At 35.1% G+C, this 24,809-nt stretch overlaps 1 protein-coding gene and 1 non-coding gene across 5 annotated transcripts in view; one reads left to right on the plus strand and one right to left on the minus strand.

Annotated features, from left to right (window-relative positions):
* The window catches only part of RIC1 (RIC1 homolog, RAB6A GEF complex partner 1), a 102,251-nt gene that overhangs the window by 12,023 nt on the left and 65,419 nt on the right, over positions 1-24,809 (minus strand). For all 4 annotated transcript variants that reach the window (XM_031449756.2, XM_010993426.3, XM_010993425.3 and 1 more), the window contains 11 exons: positions 20,735-20,823; positions 17,077-17,221; positions 16,371-16,419; positions 14,605-14,757; positions 12,762-12,965; positions 8,124-8,162; positions 7,717-7,827; positions 6,781-6,870; positions 6,008-6,168; positions 4,769-4,904; positions 249-365 (listed from right to left, as the gene is read on the minus strand). In XM_031449756.2, the coding sequence (XP_031305616.1) occupies positions 249-365; positions 4,769-4,904; positions 6,008-6,168; positions 6,781-6,870; positions 7,717-7,827; positions 8,124-8,162; positions 12,762-12,965; positions 14,605-14,757; positions 16,371-16,419; positions 17,077-17,221; positions 20,735-20,823 (1,294 nt within the window). The remainder of the gene's footprint in view (positions 1-248; positions 366-4,768; positions 4,905-6,007; positions 6,169-6,780; positions 6,871-7,716; positions 7,828-8,123; positions 8,163-12,761; positions 12,966-14,604; positions 14,758-16,370; positions 16,420-17,076; positions 17,222-20,734; positions 20,824-24,809) is intronic.
* On the plus strand, positions 5,317-5,389 carry TRNAD-AUC (transfer RNA aspartic acid (anticodon AUC)). The gene has a single exon. It is a non-coding gene; the product is annotated as a tRNA-Asp (tRNA).

Below are 24,809 nucleotides of genomic sequence, written 5' to 3' on the forward strand. Positions count from 1 at the left end.
GTTTTACACCCAGAGAGTTAAGGCTAATTTTATGTATTTTCTCAGTTTTCAAATCACAACACTCTCCACTTAAATTCTTCTATTCCTTCATCCACGTCTCATACTTTTTTTTTTTTTTTTTTTGGTGGAAGTACTGGGGTTGAACCCAGGACATCATGCATGCTAAGCATGCGCTCTACCACTGAGCTGTTTCCCTCCTTGCCTTCCCATACATTCTTAATGTTCTAAATGACCTGTGTTTTACTCACAAGTTTCCTTTGGTTAGGGTTACTGTCCTTCTCCCGGATCTGAGGGCCTGATCTGTCCCTCTGCATCATGATGAGCTGTCCTGCAAGATTTAACATAATGCTCTCTGCATCACGAGCCTGAAAGAAAAATAAATTGGATTCATGCTGATTTGTAGGTATGTTTTCAGCATTCCCCTCAATCCATAAGGTTTTCAGGTTAAACAAACAGCAATAATGAGTGTGTACTATGTACAGCCATTCTGTTAAGCTCTGTAGGAGTACAAGGAGCCTTCTGGCTAGGGTAGATCAAGCTTAACACAGTGCAATTAATGAACAATGCAAGTGAACATAAAATTCAGGGCAGAGCTGAGTTTTCTTGGAAAAGTAAGAGAACTTCAGAAGTTCAGAAAAATGAGAGATCACTTCACTGACCCAGCTTAAAGGATGAGGTAGGACTTGAAGGATGGGGAAGTCACACATGAGTTGCAGCAAAAGGGTTGGTACTTTAGTTGAAGAATGCAATATAAAGGACATGGACACAGGACAGAACAGGGATAGAACAGTTCTTTCAGGAAAGTTAAGAACAATCTGGCTAGATGCCCTCTAGAAATTGTGAGAAAAATGCTGGATGGTAATAGACCTTCAAGAAGGGCTTGGAAAGTAGAGGAAAAAATAGGAAATAAGCCACTACCTATGGTTCTTGATTAAGGGAGTTAGTTGTGAATTTAGGAATGAAGAAAATAGTCTGCCTTTTTATTAAGGAAAATTTCAATCGAACTCCAAAGCAGAGAACCTAGGATAATGATTTCCCTTTGAACCCAGCTTAAAGTTTGAGAAGCACTGTTTTAAAGTGAATCTCAGCTATCAAGTCATTTTCACTTGTAAAGAGGAAGAGCATTTTGATTAAAACAAAACAAAAGCTTACTTATATTCTAGACATGAGGGATAGAAAAATAAAGCTGAATCAAAGATGATTTCAGGGTACCGAATCTAGGTGAAGTGCTAGAGAAACCGAGGTTATCACTGATAGAAGTCAGGAGGAGAAATTAGTTTAGGGAAGGGAAAACTGAAGAATTTCATTTTACGTCCCATTAAATTTGAAACAATCTTAAAAAATTTCAAGTAAAAATGTTGTGAGATATGACTAAACCTCAGATAAATATGCCAGAACCATAACTATAAAGGCGAGGTTGGTAAACTGAAAGAAACAGATGAGTTTTCTGAAGCAAGGTACATATGAGCGAAAGAGCAGAGGGCCGCTGTCTAAGCTTCTGAAGTCAAGATGAGAAACAGGAGAGCACAATGTCATACAAACCAAAGAACAAAAAAATTTCAGGAAGGAAAGGATGATTATTCAGAAGACATGGGATTGTGTCCCAGCTTTGACTCTTGCTGGCTGGATAAATTTAAGCTGCCAATATTATTTAGGGTTCAGTCAGGAAAACCACCACCACACTATGTATGTATTCTACTTGCAAAAAATACTCAGATATACAAAATACTCTTTCATACTGCTTTCAGACACAAGGGATTGTGCATAAAGAAATGGCAAAAGGGTTTAGAAGATTCACAGACTTTGTCTTTCATTTTTGCTTTAGACCATATCCAGCCAGGTAGTAAGCATGACATGAACTGTTGTTAATTTACGAAGTAGAAATTAAAAAAAATAAACCCCACAAAATCTCCAAGCAACTGTCACAAAGCTTAAGAACTTTACTTGGAAAGAAGTCTCCAGTTCCCTATACAGTACAGAATGACATGAAAGTAAAAAGCTTAACATCTGTCCATTGCACACGAGAAACAGTGAATAACGTGGAGACAGGAGAAGGAAAAATGGAATTTAAAAGGTGTGTGGGAATTATAAGAGCTAAACCACAGAGGAAAAAGAAAAACAAACATGCAATCACAAGAATCCAAACAGAACGAGAGTCTGAGGACTGGCATAGGGACAAATGCGTCAAACACTTCAAAAGACCTTAAGAGAATTTCCTGCAATTCACTAAAATATGACTAATGTTCATAATGACTACTTTCAAGTTTTAAGATGGTAAATTTCACTACATTTTACACTGCCTTATTTAAAAAAAAAAAAGCAAAATACTACTTCTTCCTTTAGCTATATCCATGCAGTCAACATTTTCTACCGATAATATAATATGTAAGGACAGGTGACCGCGACAGCCCTCTCAAGTTCAACTCTAATGAACTTTTCAGAAACTGACTAACATAAAAGCGGGGACTATATGTATCCTCAAAATTCTAAATTTGAAGGAACCCAACATGCCATCTCTTACCCAAAAACCCCTGGCAGATGATTCTCTTTGGGAGTTTCAGAGACAAGGAGCTCACCTCTCCCATGAGGGAGGTCATCTTACAGTTGAACAGTTCTCACTGCTGTTTTGTTGTTGTTATTGTTGTTGTTGTTAACTTTTAATATTAAATCAAGACTTGCTTTGCTTTTTAAATCTTGGTCTTCTCTCTTCTCTTTGAAAGGTCCTCTAAAAAGGGAGCACCAGGTGCTATTGATGCCACTGACTGCCTGTTATATCTAGGGTACATAAAGAGTCTCCCTCCTTTTTTGTCCTAATGTGGAGACTTCAAACATGATCAAAAGTACAAAAAATGTATAATGAAACTTCCCTCCCCCCAGTATTCCCATAACTCAGATTCACAATTACCAAGATTTGCTCCATCTATCCCTTTTTTCTTTTCACTTATTTTGCCAAAGTATTTAAAGGGAAGATATGCCATTTTACCCCTATAAACTTAACAGGCATTTCTAAAATATACAGATATTTGCTTATATAACTACATGCCAGTCTTTTTCATAAAATTTACATAAAATCTAAATCTCATAAAATTTATCCCTTAGCGTCCCTATTTAATATCACTAACTCTTTTATTTATTTTTGTGCGTGTGAGGGGGATTAGGTTTATTTATTTATTTTTAGAGGACGTACTGGGGACTGAACCCAGCACCTCATGCATGCTAAGCATGCTCCACCCCTTGAGCTATACCCTCCCCAATATGGCTAACTGTTTTGTAACAGTATTTTTTATAGCCTATTTAAATCAGGATACAAATGAATTTATGCATTTCATTGTTACTATGGCTCTAAAGTCTAATTAGAAGAATCTTTTATACCCACCACCCCACACTACTGCCTTGTAGCTTTCCTACAGAATGTTATTAAACTAAACCTCCATCCCTGTGTTTTCTGTGAATGGAAGATTGACTCCAGAAACTTGATTCAATTCAGGGTCAATGTTTTCACCAGTAATTCTTCCTGTGAACTTCAGGTTTATGTCACATCTGGTTCTCCCACTTTTAGTACTGCTAAGATTGATTAGTAAGGTGTGGGCATGACAACTTGATACCTTCATTGTAAAGTTCCCCATCAGCCTTTCATTGGTTTCGCCCAGTGCTCACCACCCAAATCAGTCATTTAAGGGCTGTAAAACAGGGATTCTTTAATTCTTACATTCCTTCCACATCTTTTTAGCTAGAATTCTTCTGTAAGACATAAGATTTCCTTATCAACTGTGACTATCTGGTTACCATGAAATACAGTTTGCAGAGAAAAATGGGACAGATATTTTAAAGGCAATCAGTAGAAGTGCCTTAATAGGAAGTAAAAGACAGACTGAGCGGACAGGGATGACAGATAAACTCATACAGAATTTTCCTTTGAAAATGGGTTCCACATTGACATGAACTTTGGAAACCACTGGTGAAATGGAAGGAGGCTTGGAAAAGAAAGTTATGCAACCTGGGTCCTGGTGATACCACTACCTATACAGTTACTTTAACCAGAAGCTATGGGTTTATCCTTTCTCCTTCCTCATAATTAACTAATGAGTCCTCTATACGCCATATTCATTCCACTTCTATCTTCTTTTACACTGCCCAAGTTTGGGCTGCCAACACCATTCACCTAGATCATTACAATGGTCTCTCAGCTACTCTCTCTACATCCAGTTTTGTCCCTCTCTGGTTCATCTTCCTCCTTAGAGTAAGCATTATGCAGTTTAGATCTAATAATATACAGGTTAAAATACTTAAAGACAAAGTCTAAAAGTCCATACGATCAGTAAGGCACATTCTATGTTCCAGTCACTCTGAAATTCTTCCAATTCCTTGACTGTGTCATGTTCTCTCCCATCTATGGGCCTTTGTACTACTGTTCCCTCTGCCTGAAATTCCCCTTCTTTACACTGCCACTCACTCTTCAGGTTTTAATTTAAGTGGTACAGAAATCTCTGACTGCTTAGACTACTACTCCAGGTTTTTGTTATACACAGTAACCTACATTACTTTTTGGTACACACACCACAATTGTAATTAACTATGTGCGTAATTATTTCTTTACAGTCTGAGCAGAAACCACATTTGTTTAGTTTGCCACTGTAACTCAGGACCTCATACAAGGCAAATTCTATACACTTAGTATTTATTTGCTAAATAAATAGCCCCTGATATCAATTTAAAACACAAAAAACTGAAATGAAAACTCTAAAGAGCTCTCATAATAGAATGGTACCTGCTGTGGCATTTTCAAGGTGATTCCGTTCTCCGTACTCACTGATGTCAGAGTGACAGATACTACCAGGAAAGGGTGAGGAATGTAGCGCGACATGGAGACTTCCTGGAGAACCTGAATACCTGCAGTATTTGAACTGCAAAAAAAGAGAAAGAAACCCATACATCTCAACAACAATGCTAATGTGATTTTTTTTTCCCTTTTCACTGCTAGTAGTATGGGATTTTATCCTTTGGAGGCCCCAAATGCCTTCTATCTATCATTCCTCCTCCCTAAGTATCCTTCAAATAGCAGACTGACAAGGCTGAGACATTAAGGACACATAGAGATAAGGGAGAAAGGAAGGGGATAAGATGTAGAAAGACATATAAAAACTGGCAAGAAGCTATAGGAATGGCTTAGTTGGTTAAGAAATGGTTGAGAAAGGATATGGGTTCTATCGGCGGCTAGTAAGATTTGTTAATTTTTATCTTTAAATTACTCAATTATTAAAAGCTACTTCAGCAAATATGCACTTCATGGCTATTTAAAAAAAAAAAAAGAAGGGAGGAGGGTATAGCTTAGTGGTAGAGTATGTGCCTATCATGCGTGAGGTTCTGGGTTCAATCCCCAGTATCTCCATCAGAAAAATATATAAATAAACCTAGTTACCTCCCCCCACCAAAACAAAATTAAAAAAAGAGAAACAAACAAAATACATCTGAGAACAAAATAAAACTTAAGAGGTATGTTAGGTCTAAATGCTGCAAGCCAACCAGACGACAGGAAGAACACAGGCAATACATAGCAGCAACAGGACTGCTAGTTTTTCCTGTCCCAGACTACAGCCATCTAGCTCAGTGAAAATACAAATGAGTCCACTACGCTCACGCTTCCTAAGGCCTTAAAGCTGTAGAACTTCTACAGATTTTCTCAAGTTTTTAGAACACTAGGATAGTCAGTAACCATTTTTTTCAAGACAGTGAAAAAAATTAGTATTTAAAGGTTTAAACCCATCCCAAACCAGATTTTTTTCAAATGACTCCAGGAAGATTAGCTGAAGAAGTTAGTGCAGGTTCGTCTATTTATTTTGGTAGTTAAATACTCTATGAATACCACTAATTAAAATTTCTTGCTTTTTCAACTCCTAAACAAAGGAAACTAAATACAAAATTAGAATAAAAACTGTTTTGAAATGAAATTAAAACTACAGAGGAAACATGATAAATAGGAGCGAAACATGATTTGTCATATGCTTACCCATCAGATTTTCTTTCAATACTGTAAAGGCATATTGAACAGTCTGCTCTAAATACTATTACCATGTCCCGGAAGACACTAAGCAGTAATGTTTCTGCTTGTGCTTTGGTGACGTGAGCAAAAGCATTGTCCAGATTTGACGTTCGCAAGTAAACTCTGAGCTTTAGAAAACAAAAATGAAGAAAGCTGTAAAAACGAGATATCTACCACAGATGACTAAATACTTTAGACATGTTTTTTATCTACTGACTTTTCTCAAGTAAAAGCAGTTAAAAGACAAACCTGAGCTTTAATAACAAATGTATGTTTATATTTTGACAAAGTAGGCTCATTCTATAAATAACCAAAAGGTGAAGTGATCAAAACTGTGAATGTACCGAATTCCTCCTTTTAGGCCTGCATATTTAGACTGATATAGGAAGATTAGTAGATATCTCAAAAAATAAATACATAAACCAATAAATTAATAAATCTTTAAGGACAGCCATCCTTATAAACTTTCCTACTTTTAACTATTTACTATGCACAAAGTTTATTATAGAGAATGCCTAACAACTAAAATCCTTAGAAAAAGTTATCATAGAAGTCCTGATTATCCCTTTAAATTTTTCTAAAGTAGTAACCTGAAATGAAATCCCATTAGCTACAAGTGCCAAATTCTTGATTAAAAAATGTTTTGTTCATTTTCAATAATTATTTTTATATAAAAACAAATAGTGCTTAATATCTTCATAATATAAAAATCTGTTATTTCTGAGAGAACAAAAACTTACCTCTTCTTGACGATCACTTATGTTGTAACACGCAAGGACAATAAAGTCATTCCACCAGGCTAAGCCACCTGTCACAATCATATTTTGCTCCTTAAAAGAAAATTTAAAAAACATATTTACCTTTATTATTCCTGCCAGTAATACCTGTAAAATATTTTTAATGAGACAATGAAAGCTCTATTTCCGCTCTACTCTCTATCCTCCTCCCGCCCCCATTAAGTATTACTCTAGGGACTTTATTAATGATTCATATCCTATTTTGAAAAAACAAACATCTGTAAGACAGAAAATACATCATTCAAAATAACTGGGTACCACGTAGCATCATCATTCCACATTCCACAGACCTTGGTTTAAATTCTGGCTTTATCTTTATTTATCAGCTGATTGACTGTGAATCCTAGTTTTCTCTTTTTTAAAAGGCCAAGTAACAATAGTGTCCTCATTGGACTATTACAAACAACATATATGAAAGCACCTTAAAGTGCCTGGTACACAGTAGGCTCGTATTAAATGTTAACTTCCTTCACTCTTCCTCCTATCTGATTCTTGCAAAATCCAACTGTGTATGTTTATATGCTACCCAAATATTTATGTTGGACACAGAGAGGCAGAGAATGATTTCAAATTTTGTGGAAATCTATTTTCTGATCTTACATGATGAATTCTGCCTGGAATTTAAGAGTAAGTCCTCAAGTTAAAGAATTATAGTGTCTGATTTTAGTAAGAATTAACAAACTAACTGTCTCAATACAAAATCCTTTATCAAATATCAAGTACTTTATCAGAACTAACACTTAGACATAATCCAATGTCTTTTTTTTAAATATTTGATTCTATTTTTTCATAAGTAAACAGCCGTTTACTTTATGCTTATTTCATATTGTAGTTCTCTTATACTTTGAGAAACAGGTTTTTAATTTTAAAAAGACTAACCTGGGTAATATTTCCGAAAAGCTTCCATTTTTTGGTGAGTAAAGAGTAATGTGCAAAACCAAACTTGCCAACCACAGCAATATTCTGTCCAAGCTTATCAATAGCTGAAAACTGATTAAAAAGTAAAAATTAAGTTGTTATTAGGCATAAAGAACTGAGGATTGTGTCAGGCAAGTAGACAGTAAGTGTTTGCTAAATGAATTAAGTGTAAATTGCTAAATTCAATAATCTGAGTATGAACACACAAGTTACATTTGATCAAATTATAGATTTACACTAAAGATGTACAAGTGATCAAGCACTGAAATTTTATTATCAATGCACCCACTGAGAGGCTCAATTCCCAGAATACCTCTTGCAGCAAATGCTATCCAATGAAAGTTAACACCAACACAGTAACAACTCACCCGTATAGGCCAATTGCTCTCTAGATAGGTACTGGAAATCTATAGAAAATAACACATTAGTTTGGTAAGTCTTCTGAAATGTATTTAAACATAAAGCACTTAAAGCATTAACATCATAATATGAGGTTAATTTTCCTGTAATGTTTGAAGCAGTCCCAAATAATGGGTATTACTAGCAGCCAATATTTCACATCTCCTGTTTTAACCATTTCATTACATGTTTCTAGACAGACTTTCCTCTTTTTTCTCTATACTGTTTTTGTTTGTTTGTTTAAAATACTCAACACTCAATAAATACAGAATAACGAAAGATTTTTAGAGCAGCACCCACAAGGGCAGCCAAGAATTGTGTAGATGAACACAGTTTGGGTTTGCTGTTCTGAACCATCCCAAAACAACCTTATCTAATAAAATCAGAGCCTCAGCAAGAATTTTGTTTTTGTTTTTTTATGGAAATATCCTTATTATTTTTACATTTTTCTGATTAAAAAAAGAAATGCACACTTATAAAATTTAAGCAACATAAAAGTGTATAAATTGAAATTCTTCTGTTGTATCATTTTTCATTGCTCAAGGATAACCACTGGTTAGTTTTCATTCTGTTTCTAAACAAACATCCATACGCATGTAAGGGTGTGTATAAGCTATGACTTTTTCTTGGGGTATTCAACTTACTCATCTACAAGTAATTTTAATATATAACAGATACTAACTCTTTATCTGAAACAATAAGTAGTAAATATATCTTGCCATGTCATCTGTCTTACATCTTTGCACATGGTGTCTTTGTATCACTCTAATGAGAATTTTAAACTTAAAAAAATCCCCTGTGAGATATCAGTGTAGATTAAGTCAAGTCTAGCTTTATTGAGACTGTGATCTATTAGCCTGCTGGTTAAGTAGTTTTCATGAGCATGTGGTAAATGCAGGGTGAAAATTCACAGAATGACAGAACAAGGTAAGAATCTTCTGTTTCTAAAATAAGAGAATCTTCAACTTATTCAAATTTATTTTCATTTTACTCAAAGAAAAATTATTACATATGTAAAAAAGGAAAGCCAAGTTAAAGAAAATGCAATCAAGTCCAGTAAGAGTCTGTGTGTAATGTGAAGACAAAACAAAAATCAAGTAAAAATAATATGCTGAAAACATCCCTATTAACCCTGATAAAATTTATTCATAAAACTATTTTTAAGATTTCACTTATTATCCAGTAAGTCAACCTAAAATCTAAGTAAATTTAATAGTTTTTAGTACATTAGGAAGTTCTTAACCCTACTGCTGGTTTGTGGAAGCCTACCTTACAGAATTAAAAATAGCAGTGTCATGATACATATGCTTGAAGAATGCTTATCTTGTACCTTAGCAGATACAGTGTATCATTCAGGCCAACTAGTAAAATTCACTATGATGGGTGAAATTCAGAATGATGGTAATCTGAGGTAATGATAAGGTGGCAAAATAAAACTTGAAAGCAGTTTTCTAGGAGGCTGTGAGTGAAATTCTTTTTTTGGATGAAGAAAAAGTCACTTGAAGAAGAATGTACCTGGAGTACAACTGAGCTAGCCAGCCATGATAAAAAGAACCCTCACTTCCCACAAACCTTGGTGTTTCCTGATTATTTATGAAATGTGTAGGTGGGTAAAGCGGGAAGCGAGGTATCACTGCCAGAGTGGACTCCAACATGAAGAGTTTCTAATCATGGGAACCATGGTTAAATCTTACCAAACAACACACTCTGATAAGTATCTCTATGAGAAAACAATTTATTCTTTTAATCTCCAAAAGGTGCCAGAAATGGTAAACAGTTTACTTTCAAAACTCAAACTGTAAGTTTAAAATGAAGCTTTATTTCTCACGTAGTTTTGTGCCTGAAGATGCTATGAAATGAGAACAAAAACTATGATTTTCACCAGGAGGTAACCATTACCGATCTGTCACCTAAACTTTGAGTTCTACTTCTAGTACTGAGAATAGGAAATAGCAGAAGTAAGAAAAGAGGCAACTAATAAATAGTGAAGAAACTCAGGTCAAGACTGCATACTCAGGGCACAAGAGTCTTGCCACACCACTGGGAAACTGAGTGCTATGGTAGAGAATCTCTACTTTTAACATCTTAGGATTTTTCAGTTTCTTGAAAAACCTAAATTTACCTTTTTCCCCCTTAAAGTTACTCTGCTAAAACCCTGTTTCCTACCTAGACTACTTTTGTCTCTAACTGGTGAGACTGTGAGAGCCACCACCCTAGCAGATCTGATCTGTGTCAAATACCACGCCTGGAACGTTTGATACATGTTGTAGGAATGAGAGCAAATCATTTATAAATGAAATAGCTCTTACAATCCTCTTTGTTGACCTCCCTAACATAATGCCTGATACATTAACCTTGCTTCTGACAAGTATGTATTTGTGTTATTTTAAAAGGGAAAAGCACAATTAACACAGAATCTTCTGATCAGGAAACCAATGTATAAGGTAGAAAGCTTAAACAAACAAACCAAAAAGTCCAGTAGTCTAGATGAAGAACAAACAGAGCAGTAGAATTAGCTGGAGCTCATTTGATGAACTATAAGCTGCACAAGAAGCATATAAAGTATAAATCATACAAACAAAGCCACTTTGATGGAGGATGTGGGCACTTATCCCAGACAAGAGCATATGTTGAAGGGGGAATTAAACAGGCATCCATGTTCCTTCAGGGAATATTTACTAATTGGCTAAAAAGTCTGGAAGGTAAAGCATTAGTATTATATGGACAGTGCAAACCACCCTACCAAACACCACGACAACACTGCATTGACCCATGTGGCTGGAGTGCCAGCAAACAAAGCAGAGGGCAACTCCAAGTAAAAACACTGCCAAATGTGCCAAACAGGCACATTCTAGGTTTTAGCTCACGGTCAGCAATGTATTATATAATTCAACATTTAGTATCTAGGTTTTAAAATAGGTTTGGCTGTTACTTTAATTTATATCATGGTAAGGATAGTCTGTCACTACTCTGCTGTGTGACTTTGGGGAAGTCACCTAACTTCCCTGAACCTCAATTACCTCATTTATAAAGTCTAATTGGACTACATGATTGTTAAGGTCCTTTCAGCTCTAAAAATTCTATGAGTCTATTATAGCTTAATTTTGGGGAGTATAACTCTGGTATTATTTTGATTAGTTTTAAGGAAATTGAAACTATTAGGTAAAGCTAGAGTTAAACAAGTTTATCTTTCTGAGTATTTCATATATCTAAATAGCAGAATGACAGAAGAATCTTGCTAGAACCTGTTTTGCCTGAAGTCATAAAAATCAGTGTTACATGCTTCTAATATGGGATACTTCATAGATGCCTACAAATCACAGAATCACTGAATTTTTGAGCTGGAAGGAAATTCAATTTTTGTTATTGCCTGATGGATTTTTGAGTTCCAGACCTACCTTCTGTGATCCTCTGCTCTACTTGGCTCTCTGGCAACACAGACCTGGCTAGGCAGAACTGGCATTGATGCTAGGTCAGTGTAGAATGAATAGTTCAAAGTATGGGGAAATGAAAATAGCAGAGAAATGGCTATAGGAGAGAAGGGAGCAGTGGAAAATTTTAGTCAAGGAAGTAGCTGATGCAGTTTTATTTAATAACTGTTACTAATTATAAAATGGTATGTACATTGTTTGAATTTTATGAATTTATTAATGTAAGTTATACCCATTTTATTTTAGTGTATACCACATGTCAATGTAGGAGATATTCCTCCTTTTATTTTTCACACAATGACCATTCTTCTATCTCTCGTTATCTCCAAAGTCAACTGAAAATAACATGGGAGCTGAAGTAAGCTAGTAAGGCAAAAGTACGGAAGGCAGAAGTGAGGCAAAGAATTGTGGAAATAGAAACTGCCTAAAAGAAACTAACCCAGGAAATTGGCTCTGATGTACCTAAGACTCTTTGGCAACAAGAGGGGAAAGAAAACACTCAGGACTTTGAAACTGTTATGAAAATATCTTTCAAGAAAGTTCAACTAACTAATTTACCCAAATTTATTTGATATCAAAGAATTAATTTCCATGTTAAATACCAATTTACCAGAATTACTAAAAGAAACTACTAATTTAAAAGTTGTATCAGACTGAGTAAATAATCTGGAACAAGAATAATAAAATTATTAACAACAGGGTTCTAGACTAATCATAAGCCTGCAATTTGGGTCCGAAGTCAGGCAATTAACCTCTGTGTGTCCCCATCAGAACTACAAAGTCAGCTGGACAAAGTGCCAATCAATACACTTTCCATGAAATTACTACACTTTCGCTTACTCAAGTCTACAGAGTTAAATTTATACAAAAAAAAAAAAAAAAGCTAGAAGTAAAACAGTTTTGCACAATAACAGGGCAAGGCATAAACTTCCAGTTTTTTAAACTGTTAACTACTAATGGACTTAAAGCAGGTGGGAATACAATCTACATCAAGTGGAAAGAAGGAAAGAAGACAAGAGGACAAGAGCACAGAAAAGCAGAAGAGAGAGACGTGACAGTCAAAAGGTTAAAAAGTTTCTCAGTTTTCTAAAGCAAAATATGAAATACTTCAAAATCTGCTCCAGGTGCTATCTTACCAAGGACTAAGTCAATAGCCAACAGCATCTGAAGACTTACCTGTACCACGTGCCAATGCCGATGACCAAGTAAAGTGCTTAAACCCTGAGTCTCTAAACTGCCTTCTGCAAACAGGCTCTTTTCCCGACTGGGCCTATGCTCAGAGTGTGCTGAAGAACTTCTGGGATTCTGGGTTTGAGAGGCCTCACCACAGTTCAAGTATAAGCGATCCTCCCCCTGAAGCAACACTTGCTCTTGGTTACTCTAGATGGGAGGAAAAAGGAAACAGAGGTGGGGAGGAAAGCAAATAAAATAACTCAATATTAGGTAAGGAAAAGGAAATAATACACTGATTTAGTTTTACTGTAGGAAACGTACCATACATGTCAACATTGTTGACAGAGGACAAGACTACATGATGATCTCATACACTGTTAAAGTAACAGGCAACATTTTAATGATCACTTCCCAGTGTAAACAGATTCTTTGTTAAATTCTGTTTTATCATATAAATCCAAAACACTCCCAGGCTTACAACTGCTATAGTAGTATCCTGTTACTACTCCAAAATGGCAAAGCTATTAGAGATTTTCATCTGAAAACTGAAGAAAACTACTCATTGTCTACAGTTTACAAACTAGTTTCACATAAAATATCTCATGAATGATTGTATGAAAATATGTCTGGCTAGTTTGTGTGTTTGCTCATCCATATGCCCACATGGCAGGAAGAAGGAGTGGATTAAGAACAGGGATAACTGAATGCTGGAGGACCTTTTAAACCATGGGGAGGAAGAAAAGTAGCCTATATCTGTGGTCCTGGTTCAGACCGATTCAATAATCACTTGGTGAACGCTTGGTTAGTACCAAGGAATGTATCAGGTTCTGAGGATATTTAGATAAAAAGATAGTTTCTACTCTTTGTGATTATGTCCTGATTTTCAATTAGAAGGCCATTGTTTTCAAATGCGGGCATATTATTATTCCTGACTATTCAAATTAGATCAGCCCCTCACATTTCCATTGCATTCCAAATGCTGTCTTGATATAAAACTCAAGGGTGCTTTTAAATTATTATTTGGGATGAGGAAGGGGAGGAAGAAATACTCTACTCTTGTTTTTCTTATTCTTCCACTACAGTAATAAGGTCTGAGATCCAGGGTATTTTCATTCTTTCTTAATGTGTTGTAAATTTTAATTAGAAACTGGCTGCACCAAACATTTCAAAACCCGTTGGTAGTATATATTAAGACACGATCCTAACATGTAACATATACTATTATTATATATCAACAATATATGTTATTTTGGATTGATAAAACATGAGAAGTTTATAATTTGGGGCAGTGTTTCCCAAAGGATCTTAGGCTAATTTTCTTCACAGTATTCCCTAAAAATTCATAGTTAAGGAAGTTTGGGAAACACTGCTTTTTATATTCCAGCTCCTGGATTTTCATGATGCAAATGAGCATACTAAAGACTGGAGTCCTGTGAAAAAGAAATCTCTAGAGCTTTGTTTAACTCTTTAATTTCACACAAGATAAGAGAACTTTTTCTTACCCTATGTAATTGTAATTGATATTTCTCAAAAGTAGTGCCTGGCAGAACATACTTTGGGAAATGCTTTTCATACAAAGATCAAATTTTATTCAAGTTATTCAAGTAAATCTGTAAACACTGCTTTCCCTCAAGTTCCTTGTGACCCTATTAAAAAAAAACTGCTCAGAAATAAAATTTGGGGATAAATTTAATATAAATTAAAAACAAACATACAAATAGAAAATGTACAAAAGAAGATAATATGCCAACTTTAGTAATAAACTCAACCTATCTGTGTCATAAGGAAGTCTGATATCCTAATACAAAAACCACTGAAAAAAACCCAGAATTTTAATTAAACTTACCATACATGGGTTTACAGTGAGTACACTCTTGATAAACTGAAACAGTAGAATGCCAGGCTGTTTAACTATACTCTTGGAGTCACACTCATTTTCAGTATTTTGAGAAGCAAATCCACTGATTACCCACAGGTGATAGCCTTCCGCACCCCAGCTCTTGGAGAAGAGGGGAAAAGAGATGGAGAAGAGTGGGGAAAAAAATCAAAGCAATAAAAAGCTTCTTGTTATTTTTTCCTAGTTTCAAATATTCAAATTCTGAAATAACCAACAATAGCATTATTAATGACTTTTGAAGGTTGGAGAAACCATGACAAGTAACAAAGACAAGAATCATACCTACATCTGCTACATCTTAGATCTCTAGTAGATGCTCTTCAAGTAGAATAATGAAAACACTACACACCAATCTTAGCTCCAAATCCTAAGAAATGTATACTGCTCTCTGTAACTTCTACATTAATTTAACGGTCTCTCAAATACAAAGAAATACCTTAAAGAGAGAAGATCCATGTTACCTAACTGAAGCCTGAAAGGCACCCAAACAGATGCAGTGTTGTATAGAACAAAGAACATTGGATTAGAAGCTATGAGCCTAGGGCTTCTACTCCAGTTTGGCTACCCTTATGTTGTACCACCTCAATCAAGCTATTTGGTCTCTTGAGGTACAAGTTTCTTCCTCTGTAAAATGAGAAAGTTCAAATAAATTCCCCAGGCCCAGTCAATTTGAATATTCTACAACTAGATTCCATGACAGTTAAAAAAAAAATTTCTATTCTTTGAGGTTATTGATTCCTAATCTAAAAGGTCAACAAAATAGTAACTGTGGGGAGGCAAGGGCCATGAATTATTGCAAAATTTCAAAAGCTTAATAGAAGTTTTACTTTTCCATGATAAAAGTTGCACAAGCTAACTAAAATGCTTAGGTTCTTAGTTTGTGATTGAAATGCCAACTTAGGCTGGTAACACTGGTTGTTGCGTACCATCCAGAAGCACTGATTGGCAGTCACAGAAATGGTGTTTGAAAACGTATTTTAAAATGTGGAAGTGAGGAGAGACATCAAATGGGATCCTTGGTGGTGAAATGTGGGGAACCACTATTCAAGGAAACCACGGTGATTTTAATTCTTTGAGAAACCCATGATCAGAAAAATGTTTTCCTCTATGGAACAGGAGAGAAAGGTAGTGATAAGCCTCACAGCCACTAATTTCACAAAGATGGCACACAAAGGGCTATAGTAAGAAAATGTTTTTATGTAAAGACAGGGGTTACACCTCACTGCTTTCCACAGAAACTTTTGAAAATTAGTAAAAATATTGTTACAACAAGGACTACAGTTCTCTTGACATACATCTATGGAAATTTTTAAAAATATGCTTAAATAATGTACAAGCGCATGTCCTCCAGGAAAAACACCCAGAGAATTTCATGTTATGTTAAAAGAGAGGAGGCCATGAGAAGCAGGTGCTGTTGAGTCACATAAGAAACGTAGGTATGCTTTAGAAAAACAAAGGCCTGACTGGAACAGTCACTATGTTCACAAAGATGACAGGGGCTTGCTGGACACATCTATGCAAAACAAAAGTCAAATACTGAAAATTGGGCAGCCTCCTAATTTTAAAAAACATACTTTTATCAAAGTAAGAACAGTATAAGAGTTTGCTGAGACTAAAATAGCTTTATGATTTTATCAGGCCAACATGAGAAAAAAAAGGAAGAAGAAAAACTGAAGTTTTTCACACTGCATCAGTATTTTATAGAAAGTACTTACCATAGAGTTAATCTTAAGGGGGTCTTTTTTGGTACCATCAGACCTGTAACTGAAACAGAATAGAAACTTACTTAAAAAGTCTTTTAATTGCATATAATATTTAGCTTTAATTTTTTAAAATGGATTTTGTTCCTAATAATGAATAAAATGAGACTCCTGGTTAATACGCCTAGGTATATCACTGAGACACAGTCTTCCAGGTCCCAAGTAAATTCTTGACAGAGTCATGCAGTTTGGGAAGGTGTGTTGATTACGTCAGGACTGAGATTCAGAGCAGTATAGGAAGTGGGCAGAGATATCAACCAAGTTCTATCAACCCACTGAATTAACCCACATTAAACCAATGAGATAATGCAATTTTTCATTTGCTATACTCATTTATGTGTATTGCTTACCACTGTTATTAGATAACAAGCTACTTGAAGGCAGAATCATGTCTGATTTAGCCTTGAATCTAACATATTATCATGTATACAATATGGGTTCAATAAATAAAAGCATTTTTATTGAATGAACAGTTTAAAGAGGATGGATGTATGAGGACTCAATACATTCTGAATAAATTAACTCCGAACCTTACAAACTGTTTCGGGTTAAGAGTCAAACAAGCCAAAATGATAGATGTATGATATCAAGTTTCTGTGTTTGTGTATTGTCCGGGAGATAATGGAGTTATTTTATCTAAAATTTATCTTTATTGACTCACGCAAAATCTCCTCCAAGTGTACAAATCAGCTGGGCTCCAAATACACTCCATAAAGAGAGGCCTCCATATTCCCAGGTCACTATTACAACACTATTGTCAGGAGACCACCTGACCAATTTAACAGCTCCTGTTTTGTTCCAAATGTCTGTTAAAAAATTAAGAGAAGGGTTAAAAATAAACGATTGCTTCAGAAATACTTAGTTCTTTTTTTTTTAAACAGCTGGTATCTTCAAGTTGAAACAGGGAGAAAGGCATGTTGGCTTCAAACAATGAGATAAATTCTGCTCACTTAGAGCTATTTAAAATCAGTATGATCATTAGCCTTGACCTGATCTAAGCAGAACAAACTCAGTACCCAAGTGACTCATAAGACATGAAAGCCGTTTTTGGCCACTATTAGCTTGAATAACTATAAGTATGTAGTCTTAAAAGTCTCTGGCTTTGGGCAAATCAGTTTCTGTAAAATGGGAGGAATAACTGCCTTGAATAATTCAACACAATGTCAAAGTACTTAGCAAAATACGAGGAGTTTTAAAATGTATAACAGTATTTCACCACCATCTTCATGCTCCATCAGCAGTATCAGAGGGATCCAAGTGAAAATAAATTGAAGTTTAACCTTACATTAGGATTAAGTAGTAAGCTCCAGCTTGAGTACTATAGGTGCTTACATCTTTTTTTTAACAAAAATAGTTCTTTTAACCTCATATATAATTACCAAAGGAGAAAATTTAATTTTCTTGTAGTAAAATTCAAGTTCCTTTATTGCAGAGTTAAATGAAACATACCAGCATTTCCCATCAGCAATTCAAAAAGATCTACTGTATCACTTTCTTCAAAATTAAAATTCTTTCTATATGCAGTACTAATAAATTTTTGTTATCAGTACATTTACCACAAAGGGGAGGTACATAAGTTTTGGCCTATAGAAGACAGGCTTGGTTAACAGGGTAAGAACTTTTTTCCTCTATGTTTGAATCTTCACATTAGCATTTCTCCCCATAATTCATGTATGTGAATAATTGTGTTATTTATGTAGATAGAAAATAAATGGGAACATGCATAAGAAACATCGTTATCTTGTTAGTATACTTTACACGTACAGGAGAGAAATTTAAAACCAAACCGCAAAGAAACATACAAAACCAAATTAAAGTTTACAAAATGAAAGCAATTCCATGTGTTAGAAAAAAAAGTAAAGCTTAGATGTGTATTCACTGTCACAAAAAGATATTAATGTTCACTGGAAAGGACAGGTTATAAATAGTATTCCTATTATCCCATATAAAAAAGATATACAAATGTACATAATATACATATTTTCCAAGCATTATACACACATTAAAATATAGTTGCAAAGATATACAACAAAAATATTAACAAAAGTTAATAATTTTCAAGTGGCAAGGATATGAGAAATTTATCTGCCTGGTAACCTACAATGAACATGGATTATGATAATCTGCATAATGAAAAAAATGTTACAAAGTAATCCAAAGACTTTCTGTTACAGAGATGAACTTCTAAGAAAGAAACGAAGGTCTCCAAGAGCCAAAAGAAGAGAGATAACTGAAAGGGAGATTGGTTAGTGCTTGAACTAAGGCAGCCAGGGGTGGGAGGGAAGCAAAAAAGACTGGAAATATAGGGATAGACAGTTAGGATGGGACCTAGCAAAGATGAGAGAGCAGGGGTTTTCCTGTTCCAAAAGAAGATTATAAAAAGGATTTCAGGCCATCATGAGTTGAATAATCAGGATGGAAGCTGCTGAATCATCTAAGGACTCCTGAAGTGTTGCAACCTGTAAAAATCAGCCAGGGGAGCCAGAAGAAAACATGGAAGCTTGTGTCTGTTCAAGATGTAGGACAATACAAGTCTCCCAACATTTTAAGCAGGTTTATAGCCTGAAGTTATAACTCAAGGAGGGAGAATTCTCCCATAACAGACCATAAGAGTGAGAGTCAGTAGAAAACCAAAGGGAGAACTGGCATTCCAAGAACCTGAGAAAAGGGAACAGTCTGAAAAACTCAATACAGTGCTGTCCAACAGTCAACAGAAGCAATCAGTAGAACTTCCTGCAATGATGTAAATGTTCTATATTTGCAGGGTCTAATAGAGCCACTAGCTAAATGTGGTTATTCAACATTTAGATGTGACTATGCAACTGAAGAAGTTTTCATCTTTAATTTCAATTCAGTTTCATTTAAATAGCTACATATGGCCAGCAGCTACCATATTGGACATGACAATATTAGTATGGATAAGAAAATAAACAGATAAAAGGACTAGAAACCACAACCAAAATACACAGCACTCTATTTTTGTAGGTTGCAGCAAAAACTGTCCTTACAGAAAAATATATGCAGACCCTCTAAAGGCTTTGCAGCAAGAATGACAAAAACTTAAGGAGCAAATTTCTATTTCTGGCAGTATACCTAAACATTAGACACCTTGAATGACTCTCCATACTGAAACAACCAAAATGTTGACAAGAAAACTTAAACACCTCAAAACATCCAAAAATACTGGGAGTTTATTGAGTGTACAAAGTGCTTTTGCCCTGAGTTTTTCTGTCAAACCCTGGAGACCTGACTTTCACCTCTGATGACTCACACCACGTGATGGTCACGAGCTAAAGTCAGAGCTTGGCCAAGGCAAGGAATTGAATAGAAAGACATCCATGGTACAAGGGACAGTCAGAAATAAACTCTTATCATGTGGAAGGTGGTAAAATAGCAAAACTTTTCTGTTTTTGCCCATGGTACTGAATGGAAAATAAAGACGCTCCCCTGAGAATCTGCAACCACAAGCCAGTCCTCACTCTGATTTGTAATTTGTGCAACTTGTATGATTCAAAAACCTCCTACAGAGAATATAATGCAAAGGGTTCCAGACTAATGTAGTTTTCCAGGTGACTGGCAGAAACAAACACAAACCCTTTCAGGAAGAATTCAAATTCTATCTAGCATTTTTGCTTTTCTGATCGAAAAACAGATATGCCTTCTTTCCTCCTTTCTTCTTGACTCAAGCAGAATTAATGCTTGGAGCTCAGAAGCTACCTTGCGATTGTGGAAAAAAAAAAAGACCAAATGAATGCCAGGAGCAGCTTACCTTTGGATTTCCTGCTCGTAGAGAAAATAAATTCTATTTGTTTAAGCAATAGTAAGTTGGGTTTTCTATTAGTTTCAGTCAAAAGTATTTCCAGTGACACAGAATTTAGATTTATTCCTGTGGACAGGATTAATGAAGTTCAGAAAGAAATTTTTGTTTACTGCTGTATATCCAGCATTTCAAACAGTGTCTGGCTTATAGTAGGTACTCAAAAATTATTTGTTGAACAAATAAATGGAACTGGAAGGCATAAAATAACAGAGTCAATGAAATCAGGTAAGAGTCTAAATTAAAGCAAAGCCTAGACAGGGACTACAGGCTAAAACTAAGTGAGGGTAGAGAAGACTTAATGAAAGGATAAAAGAGAGATCTTGGGAGCCTCTCTAGTTACACGTAAATCCTTGGGTCACAGAGAATATTACATGTTTAACAATATTTGTCCTTTGGCATGTATCATTTAATTTAAAATCAACAGTCATTATACATATCAGTACCTGTAATTAAAAATGTTAAAATAAGAAAAATAAAAAAAAAAAAGAAGAGGACTCACCAGGATATTGTTTTGCTGTTAACTCTAGTTTATGAGACAACAGCATGGCTCCAGTTGTGTTATCTATTGTATAAACCTGCACAGAACCACTGTGAGAAACAAAGAGACTTTTAGTGCAAAAAGACGAATACAAATATAAAAAACATAATTAAGGGAAATACTGCATTCTGCTGGTAGGAGTGTAAACTAGAACAAAACCATTTTGCAAATAATTTGCAGTCATCTCATAAATTTAAATAAATGCATTTTCTATAATCTAGCAAGTTTACCTATAAATGTACCCTAGAAATATCTTTGTCTTTGAGACATGTATAATGTTCATTATAGTATCATCTATAAGTGCAAAGAAATGGAAATAATCTGTCCAACAAAAAGAGAAAGGAAAAAGAAACTGGTATACAGCACTGAAAATGAATTTTTGTCACATGCAGTAAAACGGACAGCATATCTATCCATCTGTCTACCTATATATCTATATAAATAGCATAATTCTGTTTCTATACTGTGAAAAATACTCAAAACATAGTCATTAAATACATTTGTGGTAAAAATACAAAGAGCTAATGTACACAAATTCCAGGTTAGTAACTGCCCAGGTGGAGAAAGGGGACTATTAAAGAACAGGGGCAAGCAGGGGCTTCACCAATTCAGTACTGGCAGTGCACTGTTTCTCATGATGAATGGTAATTTACAGAGTCTCATTTTATTATTTTGTATATTATTTTTTGTATCATACACATGATATATGCTCTTTTATGTATATGGTATACATCATTATTTTTGTAAAATTTTTTTTACAAGGGTCCAACTTACATAAGGCCAAAACCGAAACTAAAAATCTGTATATTACTTCTAAGCTAAATTTCAAAACTGAACTCTAATGATCATAAAATAAATACCATTCCCGCTTATAGAGCTATTCTCAGATCAAAAATTTAACATAATTATTGCTTTTAAAATAATTTAAATCCAAGGCTGCTTCTGAACACTGGCTTATGACTTCCAGAATGTTCTGGCAGTTTTATGTGCTCTTTCAAGGTAGGAGAAGTCATATGTGGTTTCCTCACAGCAGCTCTAAGCAGGTTCTAGCCAGGCCCCACTCTTCTCAAGGATTAGAACTGGGACTAACTAAAATACCTGCAGTGATAGGCCACTTGAAGTTATCTCACAGCTCAGTGATGCTGTTTTTAATTCTTTTTTTCTCTCTATATTTCATCTTGCATCATTTCTCTTGCTATGTCCTTCAAGTTTATTAATCTTTTCTTCTGTAATGTTTAATTTGGGTCTTTTCTGTATCTTCCATGTTTCAGTTTAATACTCAAAAGGAACCCTCTGTAGCTCTTTGGAGTTCTCCCTTTGAGCCACTCTCTTCTCTTTGTTGCCTGTCCTGTGAGCCCCAGCTGCTCTGGTTGCCCAGATTCTGATTTCCACACACTCAACCCAGGGAATCTGCCAGGCCCTGTCTCCTATCCTTGTGCTGGAAACTCTCTCAAAAACTGGGGCAGTCAAAGAGTTTTCTCACTTAGTTTCTTATCTTTCAGGGATCACTGTCCTTTGTTGCTTAATGTACTGTGTCTTGAATTCAAAACACCTGTTTCGTACTTTTGTCCATTTTCTTGGCTGTTTCAGGTAGGAGAGAAAATCTGATGTGTTATTTCATTTTAGGCAGAAGCCCAAAGTGTGGAATAGCTCTCTTTCCAGACTACCTGCCCAATTAGACACCTTGCTGAAAGACAGCACTAAATGGCTAGCAGATATTTACTTGGGGACAACTGTCGAGTGAAAACTCTGGGTTGCTGAGTCTAGTATTTGTGAGGAGTCCCAATATTTCTAATGTAAGAAGTAGGTGCTAAGTCAATACTTACAAAAGACTGATGATTAACCTTTTAAGTATTTACAGTGCCTGTATTCTTTAAATTATTTTTCTTTCCATTTCTCATCAGCCCCATTATAAAAGTATTTTTTCATTAAGAACACATTACTTGCTAATAGCAAAGCAAAAACCATATCCCTGTAAAGAGATATATATATATATATATATATGGCTATTATTACTGTAAGTAATCAAATTTAGCATCATTAATACTGAGACAACTCAATAGTATTGCCACATGATGTCATAGGAAGTAAAAAAAAAAAAAATCACCTATGACAAAAATGTTTAACCAGAATCTAATCAAACATTTAAACATAAGGGTAAGAATTAGATTGTAAGACTGATTCCCTGCAAACTGACATCCTAAAAGAAAGCTGGCTTTTAGAGAACTGTAACGACACCAGCTACAGCCTAGTGCTCAAGACAATTAACCCTGGTGAGGGCTGGCAAATCAGGGCTAGAAGCCACTAGTCTGTTATGTCACACAGCTACAATCACAAAACTTTTACCCCAACTCAAGATCATGTCATGAGAAGGCCTGACACTCTCCTAATCCATGAAAACTGAGGTGACTACAAGACTGAAGGCCAAGATTTCACCTTCATTATCCCAGAGGAAGGGCTAGAGCTCCTCTCCTGGATTCTAACATCTGGCCTTGCTAGATCCCTGGGTGCTGGCCCTGAATGTAGGTGATGTGGAAATGCATACCCACCAGTGCCTGTCTCTTGTGAGCTTCCTCTAACTGCTGGTATGTGAGTCATTTGACCACACTGGCTCAAGAACCACCGTCAAAGGTTCTAACAGGTGTTAAGAGAAACTAATCAAATGTTATTATGAGGAACAATGAGACAAATTTAGAATGCAGGACATTCTATAAACAACTGATCTAGAGTCTTAAATAAGTTAATGTCATAAAAATAAGAAGAGGTATAAGGATTATTAAAGAAAAACAGTAAACGGAAATGATAACCAAATATAATTCATGAATTTTGACGGAGTCTGACTGAAATAAAGGAGATATAAAGGAAATCTGGTGACAACTGAGTTAGTCTGAATATAAACTGAGTATTAGATCTTTTGAGGGATTTATCAGTTAATTTTCTAATGTATGATAAAGATCTGTGTATATAAGAGGATGTCTCTTTTGGAAACCAAAAAATATTGTAAATATCCATTAACAGCAAATCAGATAAATTACAATGTATTCATATACTGAAACACTATAAATAAATCCCAAATAAGTGATTTTAGCTATTGGCAAAAGAGATGGGTGAATTAATAAACAATGTTGTCTGAAAGTATCAAGATACAAAACATAAAACATGATTCTATTCATAAAGAGTTCAAGATTAGGTAAACTAAATTATGCTCTTTGGGAATGCATAAGTGAGTGTGGTAAAACTATAAAGAAAAAAATGATTATCACAAAAAAAACAGAAAATTGGTTACCTGTAAATGAGTTAGTGAGCAGGGATAGAAGGTACCAGGGGTAAAACTGATACTGGATAGCAATGCTCTATTTCTTGACCCAGTTATGGAAACATGGGTGTCTGTATTGTAATTATTTGTAAAACTGTTTGTTTTTATTTTACAACATGAAAGTTAAAAAGGGTATTATAAACTTTATGCCAAAAATTTGACAGTGTATCTGAAAGACAGCAATTCCTAGAAAAAAAAACTAGATAAAGTCACTTAGGAAGAGACAGAAAATCTAAATCTTAAATCTATTGTAAAACTGAATTCAATCAGTAATCCAAAAAATTCCCACAAAGAAAATTCTAGGCTCAGATAGCTTCAACGGCAAATTCAACCACACATTCAAAGATGAATAAAGAAGGGAAAAAGAAACCCTTCCTCAACTTGTTTTATGAGACAAGCATAACCTCAGTTAACCAGAAGAGCAAAACAAAGAAAAACTATTCGCAAAACGTACTCATGAACACAGATTTAAAAATTCTAAGCAAGATATGACCAAATCACATACCCTAACCCCTGCATGGCAACTATTATTCTGATCTTTGATCATGAGCGATTAGTCAGTCTGTTTTCGAAATTCATATAAATCTAACCATATAATAGTAAAACAGTATTTGTCTAAAACAGTAAGTGACCAAATCAAACTCATGATAATGAAAAAACAATTTACGCTTTCCTTTTTTTCTCACACTAAGTTAAATTTACTTGTATTTCTACGTTTAT

Source organism: Camelus dromedarius, chromosome 10, assembly GCF_036321535.1.
Source record: "Camelus dromedarius isolate mCamDro1 chromosome 10, mCamDro1.pat, whole genome shotgun sequence".
Taxonomy (NCBI): Eukaryota; Metazoa; Chordata; class Mammalia; order Artiodactyla; family Camelidae; genus Camelus; species Camelus dromedarius.